This window comes from Cricetulus griseus, chromosome 2 (assembly GCF_003668045.3).
Source record: "Cricetulus griseus strain 17A/GY chromosome 2, alternate assembly CriGri-PICRH-1.0, whole genome shotgun sequence".
Lineage (NCBI taxonomy): Eukaryota > Metazoa > Chordata > Mammalia > Rodentia > Cricetidae > Cricetulus > Cricetulus griseus.
Window position 1 is genome coordinate 408,204,599 of NC_048595.1, and position 20,272 is coordinate 408,224,870.

The 20,272-nt window shown below is 38.5% G+C and overlaps 1 protein-coding gene across 1 annotated transcript in view; it reads right to left on the reverse strand.

Moving 5' to 3' along the window:
• The window catches only part of Dnah7 (dynein axonemal heavy chain 7), a 215,011-nt gene that overhangs the window by 125,701 nt on the left and 69,038 nt on the right, over positions 1-20,272 (reverse strand). Inside the window, exons 22-28 of the mRNA XM_035438832.1 lie at positions 19,185-19,325; positions 11,867-12,079; positions 10,778-10,887; positions 6,885-7,053; positions 3,684-3,786; positions 3,446-3,573; positions 924-1,136 (exon numbers count right to left, since the gene is read on the reverse strand). Of these exons, the coding sequence (XP_035294723.1) occupies positions 924-1,136; positions 3,446-3,573; positions 3,684-3,786; positions 6,885-7,053; positions 10,778-10,887; positions 11,867-12,079; positions 19,185-19,325 (1,077 nt within the window). The remainder of the gene's footprint in view (positions 1-923; positions 1,137-3,445; positions 3,574-3,683; positions 3,787-6,884; positions 7,054-10,777; positions 10,888-11,866; positions 12,080-19,184; positions 19,326-20,272) is intronic.

Sequence of the window (20,272 nt, forward strand, 5' to 3'; positions counted from 1 at the left end):
AAACAAAACAATGGCTTGAAGTTATGTTAGGCTAATATGAAGTAGAATATAGCCACCGTATATCAGAGTTCTTGATAGCATTATGATAGAGGATAAAAATGCAAACCATTGTTGTTAATCATGCGGGATATATTTTAAAATTTGTATCTTCTCCAATTTGTGAACGTAAACATTTTGTAAACTCCAAGGTCACATTTTGGGGGTTTGCTCTTAACAATAACTTGTCTTGCCTTCAGAAAGAACTGGTCTGTAGCTCTATTTCATGGTTCTACTTCCAGAGAGAAGCCAGCCATGTCCTGAATTATCTGTTGTTTTCATGTATTTACTTATGATTTTAAGATGCAAACATTTTATTGCTATTACCACTATCCCACAAGTGATTATAATTGGCAATTACATAAGTGACAATCCTTAGGGCTTTATATATATTTATTAACTTATACATTATTCCCTAACGAGTGATACAGTATTAAATAAATAGAAAACCTTCAAAACATTCTTGACAGTAAGTGACTGTATTCTTTGGCTATTAGTACCTCCATACATTTAAACCGAAACATTAAGAATTACCTGTGTACAGTTTTGTTTGTTTGTTTGTTTGTTTGTTTTTTTCTGAGACAGGGTTTCTCTGTGGCTTTTGGAGGCTGTCCTGGAACTAGCTCTCGTAGACCAGGCTGGTCTCAAACTCACAGAGATCCACCTGCCTCTGCCTCCCGAGTACTGGGATTAAAGGCGTGCGCCACCAATGCCCGGCTCCTGTGTACAGTTTTATAAAATATTATAAAATTCTATTTTTCATTGTCATTTAAGTATTTTTTTTCAGCTACTTGGTGAATCCAACCAGACACTGGAACTCTTGTGAAGACACTTGGTGCTGAGATTTAGGAATAGCAATGTAGCGAGTCAGAAGCACTTGGCTCTACCTTCAGATTGCCAGCAGCTGTGAGCACGGATTTCACAGCTCTCATCCCGTAGTCGTAGTGGTGTTGAGAGGACAATTGCTCTGAGCACAAGCGGTATGTAGCCACAATTTTTATAGATAGTGGCCGAGCAGTGACAAAGCCACAGGAGTACAGGACAATCTCAGCAATCATGGCATAGTCAGGGACCATCATTGCCACTGTCCGAAAGAGAGCCTAGGGTACATAAAAGAGGCCTTTCAGAGGGTATCCAAAGGCAATCCTGCTCTTGTTTAACAAAGTGCTATGGTTTTTATTGCTTTTCTACAGTAATTTCATACTTACTAATAATGTTTGTTATTTAATATATATTAATCACACTATTCAAATCATATAAAGTAATTAAATTTGGTATTCCATTAAGACATATGCAATAAACATACCATTACTTTTAGATAAACTGCTCTTTATAAATGTCCAGAATTGTTTTTTCTATGCTCTTTATGGAAAGTAACACATTAAGGGTAAAAAAGAACATCAGATGGCCAGGATGCAAGCAAATCGGGCCTCTCACCCAGGCTGATGACAAAGATCTGCTGTTGGCACCTGGATTTCAGTCAGGCTCTCTAAGACTCCTGTTAACTCATAACCTGGAGGTGTTCAGTTGCCCCAATAACAGGACTGTATTAAGTAAAGGAGATATTCTGAGACAGTCAGAGATTCCCTGGATCTTAATTTTGAGTCCATGCAAACCCGACCAGCCCTTCTGCAAACACAATAATGCAAAGAACACTGGAAAGTCATGGATGATGACTAGCAAATATCAGTAATTTTGCAAATTATAAAGACCATTTATACTGATAATTTTAAATACTATAGAACAACTAAATGTCATGCAATGGTAAGAAAACATAAAATTAAATAGATTTCAAGTGATAAATGTAAAATTTATGTTTTAGAATATTAGTTCACTAATATTAGTGCTTTCTTGCACACATACATAATGTAAAAATATACCTTGAGCAAGTGACTTTCAATCTAGACCACTACATACCACTCAATAAAAGAACAACACAAGTGACTGTGGAACAGAGAAGCTGGAGAGAGAGCTTCCCAGAACAGAAGTTCAAAGAGAAGTCACAAAGAGCTTCTTAGATAAAGGGTTCACTGCTTCCCTCCTCCAAGATTTGCTGTATTTGCTGATTGGAGAAGGTACACATGCTAATAACCTGCACATGGAGGTCAGAGTTTAGCTTGAGGGCTCTGTTCTCTCTTCTACATGCAGGTCCTACTTTCAGGTTCTTGGACTTGGAGGCAAGTGCCTTTACCCACTGAACAATCTCTCCAGCCCTGACTCCTTGTTTTTAAACCATTCCTTCCTTCACTAAGGCAAAGCGCTAAACCATCTGATCTAGCACATAAAGAGCATAAAATAGAAATACAAAAGTATTTGGTGGCAATTGGAATTATTTGGGGAGCCGTTGCTGCACACAGTAACCAGTGGAAAGCATTTAGGATTTAGTTGGAAAACTTGGTTTTGAGTTCTACAATTATTAATGTAATTAATACAATTAATTATATAATGTATTTCCCAACACACATTGTTTCTTATGCACAATCCATAAACATGCAATTCACCTGGAAGTACATAAAAAGGAGAACATATATGTGGAGAAAACAAGATAATAATTGAAGTTACTTTTTTAAAGTGAAAGTTTTGCTCTATTCAACTAGGACAATGTTTTGTCCCTTATAAATAAATAAACAAAACAAGTGCTATATATTAATAAGAACTAAGAATCTACATGGTATGCCAACTGTTTCTCACTGGGTTAAAGGTGAACCAACTAAGGGGTGTCTTCCAATAGGAGTATTAAGCAAGAGTAGCCTATGGTGGTCTTTTTTATAAGGCAGGAACTGAAAGCAACCCAAATGTCTGCAGCATGACAACTCAGTAAACTTACAGTCTTTCATGTTTATAAAGATGGGAAAATGTTCAACATGAATTTAAATTAACTTCAAAAAACCCACCACCTATACACAACTGTTGGATTTAAAAACACTTTACAAATGCACATCAGCCAGGCATTGGTGGCACGCGCCTTTAATCCTAGCACTCAGAAGGCAGAGGCAGGTGAATCACTGTGAGTTCGAGGCCACCCTGGTCTCCAGAGCGAGTGCCAGGATTGGCTCCAAGGCTACACAGAGCAACCCTCTCTCGAAAAACCAAATAAAAATAAATAAATAAATAAATATGCACATCAACCTTCAAAGATAAAATAAGAGTTATCACATATTTTTCTGTCTTTTTTCACTTGCTATAATCAATGCTATTTTAAAACTATAAAATTTTGGAGTTGTACCTATTCACATTTATTTTGTAAACATATCTAAAGTTTTAGAGATCATCTTCCTGAATAATTTCCCAAAATAGTATTCCTAAAAGCAGATTAAAAAAAAAAAGACAATTCTAGAATCACATATTCTCTTTTTCACATTCATAAATTGTGAAAAAGAAACAGATGTCATAATTACAGCCTTCATACCTTCAGATTGTCTGGCAGCTCTGAACGCCCAGCATACCCAGGGTTCATTGTTATAAAGACAGCACACGTGGGGTCAAGTTTTAGTTCTGTTCCTTCAAACACTAGTAGTTCCGTACCTGCATTAATACCTGTGGGCAATCACAAGTTCAATGACTTAGCAGTCACAGACACAAGCAACTTGTGCCACCCACCACCCCTGTATTTCGGTCTGCCTTCATACAGCAGGCTAGCTCATTACCTCTTTGGATAGTAAGGATTTGTTGAGCCACCACAGAAAGTACTTCCAAATCAATTCTGTTAAACTCATCAAAGCAAGCCCAGGCTCCACAAGATAACAGGCCCTGGGAGGAAAGAATAATAAAAATTTTCAACTTTATCTGATTAAATATTACATTGAAATGATGTATTTTCACCTGATCTTTTCAGGGATTTAATATCCTATCAAAGAAATTGCTTATTCACTTTTATCTTCAAAGACAGCTCGTTTTTTCATTACCAATTCATTATTCTAGGTGAATAAAGAGTTTGATCAACTGGAAAACTTTCCAATTTACTGCCTTTACTCTGGCTATATCTTTAGGCATTTAGCGGTACACCTATAATTTCCAGGCCTTTGCTTTTTATTTACAAGTTGATTTTATTTGCTATTTTTAAAGAATGGTTTGCAATAACCCTTTATGCAACATGACCTCCATTGCCAGATAGACTGCTTTGTAATCAGAATACCCAGTCAACATTCAAGGCTCAATTTCCAATCCTAAGAATGGATTGCCTCACAAATATGTGCTGTCTCGTCATAAAGAACAAAACTAAAATAAGAATGAGTAATTATGTTTAACTCAGATTTAAAATTTGAAAACATAAAAATGTATTTATTGAGCACAAATTTTGTAGATCGAATGTGTGTGTGTGTGCGTGTGTGTGTGTGTGCGCGCGTGCATGTATATGTGTGTGTGTGTGTGTGTGTGTGTGTGCGCGCGCACGTGTTTGCCTGTGTATGCATTTCACTATGTATCTGATATGTGCAAGAGTGACCTTTGGTACTTTAAAGATATTTGAAATGTTGCTCTACATATGATACTACACCATTTGCAAAAAGCCACAGAGACACTAATGTTGACCCTAGGTTTGTACACACTTAAATATCACTGTCCTGAGTCACCCTGGATTGAACGTGAGCTCCATGCACATCAAAGATAGGTAACTCTTAGGAGAAGACACTACCCATTACTTTTATCTCCAATGAATAATACAGTAAAAAGCTTAGTTATTACAGAAAACAGGCTGTTTAGCAAAATATATGCAAGTATGCAAATTGTGATGATATTTTACAATCTTTATTTATTTATATATATGTGCTTGTCTGCATGTTATCTGCTAACCAGAAAAGGGTATCAGGTCCTGTTATATTGTGAGCTGCCATGTGGCTGTTAGGGAGTGAACTTGGGACCCTTGAAAGAACATCCAGTGCTCTTAACCCCTGAGACATTTCTTCAGCCCTGTGATGGTAATTTTAAAAATAATGATTGAATGATTATGAGGTTCTTAATAGTAAGAACTATTTCTTTATTTGTACCCCACTATTCAGCATGAACTTAACACCAAAAATGTATCTATACAATCAATTAGCATTTATCAATAAGCAAATTTAGTTCTACTGAAATATATCAATCTGAATCAAAAATGAAGACTATTGCAATGAGGGGCCAGGAATTGCTTGCAATGCATTAGAATGCACTGTTTATTCAAACTACATCTAGGATATTCTAACTTTACAACTCCTTTCTTAGTCATTGCAGCAAGTTTATATGACACTTTAGAAGAAGAATTAACTGTCATTCCAATGTTTTCCTATCACTTTATTTCTTATTATTTTGACTTTCTTAAAAAAACTTATTCTGGCCCAGCCTGGGAGGCAGAGGCAGGCAGATCTCTGTGAGTTTGAGGCCAGCCTGGTCTCCACAGCAAGTGTCAGGACAGGCTCCAAAGCTACACAGAGAAACCCTGTCTCAAAAAAACAAAACAAAACAAAAAAACTTATTCTGTTTTATAATCACAAATGTAAAGTCTTATACAATTTTCCAAAATTGTGAAAAATGACAAGAGCATATCACTCAGGCAAACAGCTTACTTTATTGAATAAGAACAATCCGTTTTTGTTAGTTTAAAATTTGAAATTGTTAATTTTGCTGAAGAAAAAATTTAAAAGTAAATAGCACAGAATAGTTAAAAAATATATCCAAAAAATCACAGAAAAATAAAAGGAAGCAAATGCAAACAGCCCACAGACCCAAAGGGATGACTCTGAGCTTGGACTCCACCTAGGATTTTAAGGAATTACAGCCTCTAGAAGCAAGCTGCTCAAGTGGTTTCCAAATAAGGGCTTCCCCCTTTGATTCTCCTTTTTACAACATTATAGACCTCTGAAATCTGACAGATTTAGATAAATAAAACAAGGTAGTCTGGGGTGGGAGGGAAGGGGGCAACAAAACAAAACAACCTGGGCATAGTGATCCAGGCTTGTGGCCTCAGTGCAGAGGAGGCAGAACCAGGCAGATCCCTGGGAATTGCTGGCTAGCCAGATTAGCCTATTTGGCAAGCTCTAAGCCAGTGAGAAACCCTGTCTCAAAACAAAGTGGAGCACAATTGAGAAGGGTACCAGTATCAACCTCTTGACCTCCTCACACACTTCATACATGTGCATGCCCCCTCACACACACAGGCACATGTATGAACACATATGCACATTACTAAAAAAAAAATAAAGCAGTCAGGCAGTGGTGGTGCACCCCTTTAATCCCAGCACTCCGGAGACAGAAAGAAGCAGGCAGATCTCTGTGAGTTTGGAGCCAGTCTGGTCTACAGAGCTAGAAAACCCTGCCTCGAAAAACAAAACCAAACAAACAAATAACAAGATAATTTTTAGAGTTTATTTTTTTTCCAGTGAAAAATATCCAAGATGCACCCTAATAGTCAACTAGTGAATCCTGACACTATTGATAGTGCAACACAAAAGATAAAGAAATCTTTGGAATTCCACACCACAGCCTTACACAGGGTGTGGTTCTCAAACGTTTATCTGTAAAGATCCCATTTAACAAAAACTTTGTTTGCTTTTGTAAAGAATGAGTTGTAACAACCCTCTCTGCAACCTGACCTCTGTTGCCACAGAGGCTGCTCTATAGTCAGGGTACCACGTTAGCCAACTAGCATTTGTAAGTCTAAGACCCAGTGAGGACTAACCAGGAAGTAACCACCACAGCAGGGACTGAGGGAGGCAGGGCTCACATCCTTGGGATTAGTTGAGACATTGTCAATTTTTACATTTACAAGGCATAGTTAAGCTTCCACTCGCATTCAGTTGTGCCTCTTTCTAACCCCTTTTCATCTCTTTCTGATCAGCTACCATACTGTAAAGAAATGAGGAGTCGGCTCAGACCTTAAAGAATTTTCCTAAAGCCAAATAATCCAGCCCATCGGAGCAGTTGAAAACGACACATTGTTTGGCTACAGCTTTTGCTAAATCCTTGGTTGTTTCTGTCTTTCCAGTGCCAGCTGGGCCTTCAGGTGCTCCTCCAAGGTGCAAGTGAAGGGCTCCAAATAAGGTCCTAGGGTAAAAGAAATGGACAGAATCACAGACACAGAGAAAAAAAGAAAGTTAAATGGGATCATAATTGCCCGCTCCTCTTTAATAATTCCTTCCTTTCTGCTAAGCTCAGAAAATCTGACAGTACATTATTTTGTTACTACTTCTAAGAGTAGATAGATGATAGACAAGTAGGTAGGTGGATGGATAGGTGGGTGGGTGGGAGGGTAGGTGGGAGGGTGGCTAGGTGATGGACAGCCAGATAGATGAATGGGTGGATGCAGGCAAGCAGATAGAATGCAAATGCATATACATATTTATATACATGACAAATTTAGAACACATGTACTTCTAGAATTCAGTCCTGACTTCTGGTCAATGTGGAGAATCTGTGAACACCCAACCCTATTAGAAGAGTATGGGAATATCACATGGAAGAAAATAAGTTTAAAATCTACAGTCATCACTGAAAGAATTAAAGGATGTCACCAATGAGGGCATTCAATGATAGAGACTTGATTGCATGCAAATCTGCAGAGACATGTATTATTTGGGTGTTAACCAATAAACACAAATGTACTTTTGGCAGCACAGACATGAGATGATCAGAATTGAGGAAGAAGGGGAAGTGCACCTTTTATGGAAGCTTGATTTATGCTGCTTTATCTTTAACAAGAATCACAGATTCTGGTACCCACTGAAGAGACAGGGTCAAGCAGAGAAAGGATGAGGAAGCTTACAAGCTTCATGGTGGTCTGGGTAGCGAGCCACATGGCTCCTCAAGGAGAGGAAAGGTCAGATTTCCATTTCTCATTGCACATGATCCAAAACTAAGAAAAAAGGATGTTTTTTTGTTTTTCCTGAACCCAAGAAAACCCTAAAGCCTTCTTCAGAGGTAACTTTGAAACTGTGGCTATGTCTACAACTGGTATCATTAAAGGCAGAATAGGGAAGAAACCCTTAATCTAAACATGCTCACAGAGAAAACTGGAAAGTGGGGGGGGGGGTCATTGTTGAGTAAGACACACAATAGCAGCAGTAGATAAACAGGGACCTGTAAGTTTAAAAGTTTCATTACAGATACAGCAACCTTCCCTGTCCTCTTTGGTTCCTAGTGGTCACAATCTCCTCTCTCTCTCTCTCTCTCTCTCTCTCTCTCTCTCTCTCTCTCTCTCTCTCACACACACACACACACACACACACACACACACACATCTCTCCTCTCTCTGAGGCAGAGAGGCCAATTTAAAAGACACAACTTGAAATTTTACAAGAAAAATATAACCAATAAACTTTGAAAACTCAATAATTGGTGAAATATCAAAATAAACATAAGGAAATAAAATTATGTTAGGAGGTAAATATGAAGGAATTATCCTAAGAATCAGAAAATCAAATATAAGAAAAGTTAAAGGTCACAGAATAAAGAAGGGAGAAAATGGTGAAATAGTCACAATTTAAATGATAATGGCTGAGAACCTTCCAGAATGGAAGAAAGACATGAACAACAAAATCCCAAGTAACAAAAACAAAATTAAATAACTTCTAGTAATATTGTATCAATAATCAAGGGGAAAAATCTTTAAAAAAATCATAACAGAGATAAAGAGAATGATTAAAATAATATTTAATTTAATGAACACTATTAAGATAAGTGAATTAAAAGAAAAATTAAGGCTCTGGGGATATAAAACATACAGCATGATTATTTTAATGAGTCCAAATAGTTTGCTAATCATATTAAATGTAAGTGAATTAAACTCACTCATGAAGCAATGCAGAGAGCCTTTTCCTTTCCATGAGACCAAACCCACTTACCTTATAATATGTGATATCCACTCAGACCCTCTTTAGTGCACTGCTTCTCAAGGGATTCTCCCTCGAACTCTGGTCCCATCGGGTAACACACACCTCTGGCCCCTAATGTTTCCCTCTAGTACCTCACTCAGTACACTCTATTGCAGTTGTTTTCTAATTTAGCTTCCCCATCTGACGGCAAAACATTCGAATGACTCAATCTGTGTCTTTTTTTATTTTATGAAGCTGAAAACAAGAACATGTTTTTAATTTATCCTTGGCATGTTCTGCCAAGGTTATTACTAGATAATGAAATGGTATGTTGTATTATTTTCTAGTCATGCTCATTTTGATCTAAAAAAGGAAAAGGCATATATTCTCCATCTTCGCTCTATGCTACCCGAGTATATACTTTGTACCTTGGGTGAGTAAGCGAAACGTAGGACTCCCCTCACAGTTACAGGGTGGGTGTGTGGGAACTATGTTGACTGTAAAGAGAATCCTGTGCTGTAATGTCTATGAAGGCTTCAGTCGGATATGGCATTCCATCATTAGCGACACCCTTCTTGCCAGTAGTGTAGCTTCTTGCAGTAAGTGTGCCTGCCTGTGCACCTGGCCACCAGCACAAAACAAATGTCGGTTGTCTTGAACTTCACCCTGAACAAATCACCCTACTTTACTTCATGTTCCATAAACCTCAGAGACCTATAAGGATACACAGTTACTAGCACTATCCTCTACCTGAAAGCCATCATCATTCATGAGCAAACATGGAAGAAGTTATGTTCCTCCAAAAGTATCCACAATTGTAAGTATTCTCTCAGAGTCCACTTTAAAACTGCAGTTCAATATATTTTATATAATGCCTCTTTTAAGACATAAACTGTGCTGGTATTGGAGACAAGTAAAAAATAGCATATAAGGGTCTAATAAATAATAAAAATATAGCAAGCAAGCTTCAACCCACTGTGATGAGCAGTAAGGCAGAGGAAGAAACCAGGTGTGACAGGGGATGCAACAGGGAAGCTGCACATATGAATTAACAATGATTATGATAGCATGCACAAGCCCTGTGTAAGCTCAAGTCAGATAAAAATCTCATGAAGTCCCACCTCCAGCTGAGGAACCACTGGTAACTCATAGATACTGACAGAGGGAGAGCTGTGTTTTTTGTTTTAAGGATGTCACCCCTGGTAGGTCAAATGTATTCCAGGGGATGTCAATATACCCAAGAGTACATGGGCAGAACTAACTGGCTTAATAGATTAGAAAAATAATCAAGAGTTCACAACGTTGAGTAGGTATGAAATGGTGTGAGGTTGAGTCTAGGGAAAGATGTCAGAGGGATGAATAGAATCAAATATAATGTATGTTTATCGCCATCTTCGGAGATGTACAGCCTGTTAGTCTAAGCTATTTAACACATAAAGTGGTTAATCTGTGCCTGGAATAAAATGCAAATGTTAAGTCCTGTGAGACAGCAGAGGGGGCACACCAGGCAGACGTGTACACTGCGGACGACTGCAGCAGAAAGATCCAGACATGGTTCTTTAGGACATAGGTAGCTAAAGTCTGGAAATGAGCAGTCTGGAAACCATGGAACATAGAAATAGGACTCCAGAAAATTTAGTGTTCGGAGGAAGGAAAAGTAATATACTTCAAATGATCCAAAAAGAAGTTAGGGAGTTTGAGGCAGAAAGGAGGAAAGGGAGAATAGAAAGTGCTAACCAGAGCCATGCCTAAGAATACACTGGTCCCCAGAAATGAAGGTAAGAACCAAGAGGAGTGAGAAAATGAAACTGACAGGAGTCTTAAGAGGTGGGGAATAAAACAGAGCCTACATTTATAGAATGAAAGATAAAAAGAATGAAGTACCTTTAACTCAGTGACTGGTCTGGGGGGTGGGTATGCAAGTTATTTCCCATCCATCTTTGGATGGTGGGGCTTACCTGTAGCAGCGGTCTGTGAGCGGGGTTATGACCAGTCTAGGGGAATTGCCCAGATATTCATAACCATATCGCAAACCAGCATTGATCATCTTTGTTTCTAACTGATTTTCCTAGGGTCAATCAGATCAAATGGAGTCGGTTAGAAAGCAACATTTCAAGCAATATGAATTCACAAGCTCTTTTAATAGGAATAACCACAATGCAGACGTTTTTTAGAACTACCTTTCAGGCACCGGTTCACCAATTAGAAGAATTCAACAGCTAGTTTTCTGAATAAATAACAGAAGTCAATGGTTTCCGTGTTTTTCATAGAATATTTTAAAACATATCCTCTTTCTCTCCTGTATTATCACTTATTATTCTTCAATATGGAGTATGGTCATTATCACAATTTTGCAGCTGAGGAGCCCAGTGATACAGAGGTGAGTTTCTTGTCTATGCTCTGATAAGGGAGTATCTGCCTTCTGAAACACAGGCTCCATCACCCATGCTCCCAGAAGCAGATAATGGGGCTCTGAAATGGCTTAGACAGTGCCAGTTCCTAACTGTCTCCTCCTGCCCGTACCTTCTAAGACTTACACATGGCACCCTGAGAACTGCTGAATCCCCCTGCCCCTCCTTCCTTCCCATCCATGATAAGCATCACCATCCACCCAGACAGCCTGAAAAACTCCTTCCTTGTGGATCATGTTTCTGGCTTCTTTAATGACTAAACCAGACCAGAAGATTGACCTGTACATCACATAGATGCATCAGGAATCTAAAAACACAATGTTAAGCTGACTAACCGATTTTGTAAATAACAAGCATAATAATGCATTGGAAAGTACCTAATTTCTGCTCATTTTGTTGCCTTTACATGGACATGTAATACATTTGAATACAAATATAGGTATGTAAATATAGATATTGGTGATAATATCTATCATCAATATGTATAGTTACTGGCTGCCTTAATTTTCATTCTGGAAAAACACATACAGGAAGTCATGAGGAAAAGTTCCTGTATTACTGATCTGATTACCCTTCTGATCAGGCAAACACAAATTAAAAAGCTATGAGCTGAAATTGCTGTGTGAAACCACTTACATGCCAGTAATACCTAAGCTGACTTAACCATTCGAAGTCACTGTCATCACTGATTTTCTTTCGGACAAGGCTTGCAAGGACATCTCTGGCATGGACATCCAATACCACAAGGGCTCCCAGAGTAACACGGTTCTGCTTAGACAATTTGCCACGGACCAAGGTAACAATATCATCAATTTGACTGTTACAGGTATCCAAGTAGAACTCAAGAGTCTGAAAAAAAAAAATAAGGTACTATTCCCAATGTGATAAGAATCAGAGTGAACAAATTATTTTGAACTAGTGTATTTATGCATATGTATGTGATGGTCTCATATATAGATATATATGAATATCGTCTCCATTTTTGTCATAATTTCCATGTAATTTCAAACTAATCTATTTTGCCTACAGCAAAAGAATTAATAAGACAAACCCATTCTGGAAGACACCGTGGGCAAATGTGGCTCATGTCAGCCTCTTCTTTTTCTACTCTCTTCTATTCTCTGTGGTTATGTTGGCATTGTCAATCTTATTGCTCCATCTTTATGGGGCATGAAGGAGGGGAAGAGACAACCAAAGTACTTCCCAGGGACTCAAAAAACTACTCTTCCTTAGTGTAGGCAGACTTTTTTTTTCCACCCACCAGTTCCCAATTAACCAATATGGAGACTAAATATTAATTATAAGTGCTCAGCCAATAGCTCAGATTTATTACTAACCAGCCTTTCAACTTAAATGAACCCATTTCTATTAATCTACCTTCTGTCTCATGGCATTACCTCTCTTTCGTCTTGTACTTCCTGTTTCCTCTCTGCTGGCAACTCCTCTGACTCTATCCTTCTTCTTCCCAGTATTCTCTCTGCCCTGAAAATCCTGCCCAACTATTGATCAATCAGCTTTTTATTAAAACAAGGAAACAACACATTTGCACAGTGTACAGAAGGATTATTTCACAGCTTTCCCCCATTTTTGTCTAAATAAAAAAGAATATAATAAATATATGTGTGGCCATTTGGGAATGACTGCCCAGACATAAGAGAAACTCCATCTACAAACTCCAACATGGGACTAGAATTTCAACATAATACCTGACAAAGATTTAAAAAGGATTCTAAACACACAAAAATGGAGTCAAATACAGAATCTTGGTAACTACCTTTTCTTGGATAGGCTCTGTTTGCTAGTGGCAAGCAGAGGTACAGCTCCTTTAAGCAGTGGCTTCCTGGCTCAAATTAATGTGCCAGGCTTTGTTGACTCCCCATGGGAGATCTTACTTTTGGGGAGGAGTGGATAGGGGTGGGCTGGGAGAAAAGCAAGAGGGGACATGAGGAAGGGTGGGAGGGAGCCTATTACTCAACTGCAAAAAAAAAAAAAAAATACTGACATGAAATTTGCAGGCAAATGGATTGAACTAGACAAAAACATCCTGAGTGAGGTAACCCAGACTCAGAAAGACAAACATAGAATGTACTTACTCTAAGTAGATACTAGATGTAAAGCAAAGGATAAGCAAACTACAATCCACAGCTTCAGAGAAGCTAGGTAATAAAGAGGACCCAAAGAGGGACACATGGATCACCCTGGGAAGGAGAATTAGATAAGATCCCCTTGAATAAGCTAGGTTTGGGAGGCAATAAAGGGGAAGGGAGCAGGGATGAGAACATGAGGTAATGGGATGGTTGAGTTGCGGGACGGACAGTGTGGGAGAGCAATGAAAGAGATACCTTGATAGAGAGCACCATTATAGGGTTAGGGAAAAATCTGGTGCTAGCAAAATTGCCAGGAACCCACAAAGGTGACCCCAGCTAAGACTCTTAGCAATGGTGGAGAGGATGCCTGAACTGGCCTTCGTCTGTAATCAGATTGGTGAATACCCCAACTGTCATCATTGAGCCTTCATCCAGTAATTTATGGAACCACAGGCAGAGATCTATAACCAAGCACCAGACCAAGCATTGGGAATTCAGTGGAAGAGAGGAAGGAGGGAATATATGAGCAAGGGAAATCAATATCATGAAGGGGAAATCTACAGAGACAGCTGAACCAAGCTTGTGGGAACTCCTGAACTCTAGACCAACAGCTGTGGAGCCTCCATGAGACTGACTAGGCCCTCCATATATGTGGGAGATATCTTGGACTACCAGAGGGGCCCCTGACAGTAGGACCATGTTCTATTCCTGATGTATGGACTTTATCCCCTATGGTGAGATATCATGCTCAGCCTTAATGCAGAGGAGAGAGAGGCCTGGTCCTGCCTCAGTAGGCTTTGTTGATTCCGCATGGGAGGCCAAATAAAAAAAACAAACAAAAATGTTTAATGTTTAATAATTTAAGGCTTTTCATGACACCGAGACATGTATGTTCCTGACAATACCAATTTACTTCAGAGAAGATGATGGGCATTGAAGAAACTCCATATGGAGTTTTCTTTCTTTGTGGTAAACGATAGCCACTGGGCAAAGAAACTGCTCTTGCTTCAATTTCCAGCAATATACCATCAGAACTTGACCAGCAGGAGGCAAAAATGGCAATTGTCAAACTTTGCCAGGGCAAGGTAGGACAGTCCTTTAAAATTTTCTGCTTCACACAAATGTCTTTCAGATATACAAGGCCTGTAGGCCAAAGTTGGATGCCCAATATCACAGAACAACTTTGGATACTGTCCAGGCAGCCAAATATCCCTGTCTTTAGGTAATATTACATCTTCCTGGGGTCTTTGTTGGAGGTAACGATTAAATAATTAGACTTAAAGTTTTCCTTAGTTATGATAGAACATGAATTAGGTAAAAACCTTAGACTCACCAAAATAGGGTAGATAATTGAGTATTTTCTCTAAATTTGCCAAATACAAATGGACTAGTTTTGTAATTCTTACTTAATAACTGTTTTGTTGTACATAATTTTACTATGTTAAAATTAAAACTTTCCCTTTTGATGAGACAAAAAGGGGGAAATGCTGTGGAATAATACTTATGTTCACTGTAAAGAGTTTTCAATTGAATTGGTTTAATAAAAAGCTAACTGGTCAGTAGCCAGGCAGGAAGTATAGGAGGGTCAACCAAACTGAAGACACTGGGAAGAAGAAGGGTGGAATCAGAAGAGTTACCAGCCAGATGGAGAGGAAGCAAAACATGCCAGAGGTAAATCCATTAAACCCTGGGCAGCACATAGAATAATAGAAATGGGTAAATTAAGTTATAAGAGGTAGTTAGGAATAAGCCTGAGCTAGCAGTCGAGCATTTATAATTAATAATAAGACTCTCTGAATGGTTATTTGGGAGTGGGCTGTCAGGAAAAGAAAATTTCACCCACACCCTAGACTTGGTTGACTATGAGTCTGTCACTCTAAGCTACTGAAAAATGTCATCCTCTCAACAGACACTTGTAGAGAGGTGAGACAGACAGGGAAAGTGACACTAGGAAGTGATGGGATACGCGGGCCACCTCTTTCTCCCTTTGATCTCATGGGTCCTCTAAGCATTGTTCCATAAGCTTGCTACATGAGGTTTTAAATATCAGTGCTGTGATGGTTGAAATATGATTTGCATGTGTCCCTTGATGTTTCATGTGCTGGAGGCTTGATCTCCACTGTGACAGAGCTGAGCTGGTGGAAGCTGTAAAGAGCCTTGTGAATGGTAACAATATGTGAACATCACCCTCTGGAGGACTAAGTAAATCATGTGGAATTGGATTTATTCCCATGAGCATGGATTGTGTTCTGCTTTGGATACGAAATATTCCCCAGAGGGCTTGGTTGTTGGTGATGACTTTGTTGGGAGGTGGTAGAAACCTCAGGAGGTGGGAATTATTGAAGGAAGTAGATTGATGGGGTGTGTCCTTAAAAGATACAATGGACATACCTCTTCCTCTTCTTTCTCTCTTCCCTCTTTTTCTTCTTCTCCCTCTCTCTTTTTTTCTATGAGACAACCTAAGTCTACCTTCCTCTATGCTGATCGTCTAAGGCATTTTGTCACAGTGGTAGAAGGCTGACACAGGCTGATATTTAAAGGGGAGCTTGGCCTCTTGTCAGTCCCTGCTGTTTTTCTTATACTATCTCTCTTTCTCTTGTCCACTCTCTAGCCATGATGCTATCCGCCATGCTGTGATGTAACCAGAAAGCTCTCATCAGACTAATCAAAACCAGATAGGGCTGCCTATATCTTTGGACTTGCAGCCTACAGATATAATAGAAGTAGCCTCTTTTCTGTGTGAAGTATCTAACTTGTGGTATTTTCTTAAGCAACAATAAGAAGATGTAATAATGATAATAACAACAACAATGATGATAATAAACAATAATAGTAGATAATGTCAAGTGATTTGGTTCTCCTTACACTAAGGTAAATTCTAAGGAACTGGCTTGCTTTGGAATCTCTCTTCCAGTAGATGAGGAAATTCAAAACTGGAAGAGGATTTATGATGAAAATAAATTGAAATCATTGAAAAATATTGTGTTTAAGGGAATTGTCAATATGTTCCAGCAGACTGGCGGCCCATTTCTCCACTCTCATAATTTTTAATAAATTTAGCATGCTAAGGAATTTATTTTAGGTCTGTTGTTAAGAGGCAACAATTAAACCAAGAAGCTAGCTTCTAAGCATGTGAGCAGTTTAGAGAACTAAGCTGGGGACAAGACACATCTTCCTTGAAGATTTTTTATCATTTTAATTATTACTTTTGCAAAAGCTCTTTATTCAAACACTTGGGGCTTAAACACCATTTCATTTCTACTATTTACATGAATAGCTTGCTAGCAATTTGCTTCCTAAATAATGAAAAATTAACTTCTGTTCCACCCATGTTTAACCATGTAAGTGTGTAAGTTCTTAAATACAATTAGTAAACTTCACTATATTTAGTAGCTAAATCAGTAAAGACAGTTTTGGATACTAGAAAGTTCATCGTTGTTCCTCTCATTAGTGCGATTCAGCATCTCTCAGCCCCCTTACAGTTTTTACATTCTATCACATCACAGGTAAGAATTTAGCATTCAGACATATTGGGTGTATATAACTAACTACATGCCCATAGAAATTTATTTGTTTTGTAATAATGTATTTTACTGTTACAAAACAATCACGTTAAAACTGAAATTTGGTTCCAAAATACTAAAAACTAAGCTCTTTTGGAATGATGTTATATTATCAATGAAAATTTAGTCAACTAAAATGGAGAAAATTATATTTATTCCTTGTCAACATTCTTACGGTCAGCCAGCAATGCTAACAGTAACTACCACTGTGTTCTGTGGAATTGATTATTTTTGTCAGGCCTAGATCCTTCTTTATTCGACCCCAATAAACTAACTCAAAATCCCATTCACACTTTCAATATCCCAAGCTCTACAGCAGTGACATTTCTTCAGCTTCTTTTAAAGAACCTCTGACATCTCCCATGGTCTCATTTCACCATCAGCACTTACTGAATAGGGAAATGGACACAGAGATGCTGAGGGTGCAGGGATGTAGGAAACTGTTGTGGTTTTAAGCTCCAGGAATCTCTAGGTGTTTGCAGAATCATCTGTCACTCAGCAGTTTCAAACATAAACCACTCATTCATTAGGAGAAAATTATCAACGTGTAGAATATTAAAGGTACATACATGGTAGTGACATCCAGGGACTCCATATGCTTACTGCTGCCACAGAAACTTTATGCTTTGGCATTCTGCCACCTGAAAACCCTTGACCTTGACCTATATCCCCACACTTTCTCCTTCCTGCAGAAAAGTGAGTGGCAGTGACTTACACATGCATGCCTCCATCCTTCCTTCTTGGGAATTTGCCTAAAGAGGACAAGCAACCCTCTCAAACTCCAACACTTACTTGGCTTTCAGCTGTGCCTTAAAGTCCCACGAAATGGAACTCATACAGTAGACTGTTAATGAGGATACAATCTGAGGCTAGGGAGGTTACAGCCCTAGGGGAAAGCCCACTACTATTATTCTGCTAAGTGGACATAGCAATAAAATGACTCCTAATGATTTATTGCCATGCCCATAGATCAATACACTGCTCAGCCTTCATCAGGGAAGTTTCTTCTTGCAGTAGATGGCGATTAATACAGAGACCACAACTGGTCAACATGCAGAGAATAAGACACCCTAGACTCTAGTGTTCAACCCTAAATGGGAGCACTCCATGCCCCCCACTTACACTCCAAGCATGGATAAGAGGAGGTGAGCACAAAGTCACCCCACCCAGCTGAGAAGCTTTTAGCATTTGATTGGTGCTTGGAGAGGGAGAGTCAGCTTTCTTCAATGTTGTGACACTTGGTATATACAGGTCACACTCCAGGGCAGGCCTCACAACCAGAAGTAGTCAAGCAATATGGACTGGTCTTGCACTTGATGGGTTTAAAAATAAAACAAAAAAGTGCCCATTTAAATCGACAAGATCCGGAAAGTGCTCTGATATGTTGACTGACCTGATACATGCATTATTATAGTATTGCTGGAAAAATACGAACAGGGCTCTTTAAAGTGTCTAACACCAAATGTGATTTCTAGCTTGCAGCATGTCTCACATTTTCAAGTACAGCGTACAGACTAACATATGCCAAAGAGGCTTTCTTTAACTTTCTCTGACATTCCCCAAAGCTTGAAGACAAACAAAGCTAACAAAGTGAATTTATAGAGGAAACAGGAAATTTTCTACTCCACTCATTTCCTCACCGAGTCTGTTCCCAAAACAAAGTCTGGGATAATGTAGACATTCACAGTATCTGTGATGAATGGGGAAATGCTAAACATTCCTTCATTCAAGAAAAAAAGAGAGAGAGAGCATCATACTGAGTGTAAGGTATAATTTTGTTTTTTAAATTAATCGCAGCCATCCAAATAATAATGCTAAGCCCATATGCTCAAATATATTTAACTATTTGGTATTAAGCAGAATTCAAAATATTCATATGTTCAAAATCAGTACATTAAAAATAAAAATGGTCAAACTAAGTGAACTGATGCTTTTTCAGTACAAGGTAGTTTTACTTAGGGCACAAAAGAGAATTCTATTATTCTCTACCTCTCGATATTTCTGAGCTTTGTAACCTTCTTGGTCCTGTGGCCATTCTATTTGTGAAGGCATAAAAATGTGCAAGCAACAAGACTAGGAATCAGGCCCTTGACTCTCACATGATGGGAATAAACCAGTGGTCCAGATACAAATCTTGAATAGCAATGTATTTTTTTCTATGCATCTTATTTTTAAAATAACTTGACTTATAGCAAAAAGTGTGCTTTCAAATGAACTATCCTCATTTTGTACTTTAGGGTGAATATATTCTCTGTATCACAACTATTTTCTAAATTCTGGAAAATGTGGGTAATAAAAGCTTACCTGTTGCCCCCTTGGTATAGAGGTTTGGACTTCTACTGTCCAAAAGGTTTGAGATACGCAGAGAACAGTCTGTCCAGGCCACTCTCTTACCCAATTAATTCGTTCATTTTTTGTATAGGCAGCAATTGCATCTCCAATCACCTAATTTTTAAAAATAAAGGTAAAATGAACATTCTAAGAACAGATACCCACTGAAGAGCTGAATTATTAAACTAAATTGACTCACACCACTTAATTTTTTTTTTTTTTTTTGAGACAGGGTTTCTCTGTGTAGCTTTGGAGCCTATCCTGGCACTCACACTGTAGACCAGGCCTCGAACTCACAGAGATCTGCCTGCCTCTGCCTCCCAAGTGCTGGGATTAAGGCGTTCGACACCACTTATCTTTTTACAAGGTCCTTATCCAGTTGATAGACTTATAGAAAACAAGTGCGTAAATGAACTTCTACTTACATACAAGGTAATTCATATGGGCAGGCATATTATTTATTATTGTCGAGCATTATCATTCTGTACACAACACACTTGTCAAATTATTATTTGATTTAGCTAAAGATATCATAGATACATTTGGGGTGGACAAATTCGTACAATTTTGGTACAAAGTATAAATTCAAGTAATTTGAAATGAGAGCCATCAAAGTTGTGACACATGATTTTTGCTCAATTAAATCAAGTTCTCCATGCAATCTCATGTGTGTGTGCACACTCAGACAGGCCACACAATCCTCTAACTGCCTGCCTCTTGAGTTTCAGACCTTAATTCCTTCTCTGGACATAGGTCTGATGCACAAGGCAATGGTGATGGGCCTTTGGGATAGATGGACAATTCTCTTATGGAAAGGCAAAGACTATAAAGCTACAAAGTCTAGCTTAGGTTCTTTGTTGCACATTTTCAGTGAGCTGATACATCTACTTTTTCTACAAGATATCAATGGAAACAACTCTGCTGTCATATACACCAACCAAAAATAGCAACATCCCCTGGGAAGTGATATTGACTTCGAAGTTTAAAGTTCAGAAGGGACTATCAAAACTAGAGTTTCTAGAGAAATATATAACAACTTAAAACTTTCTAGACAACTGGTT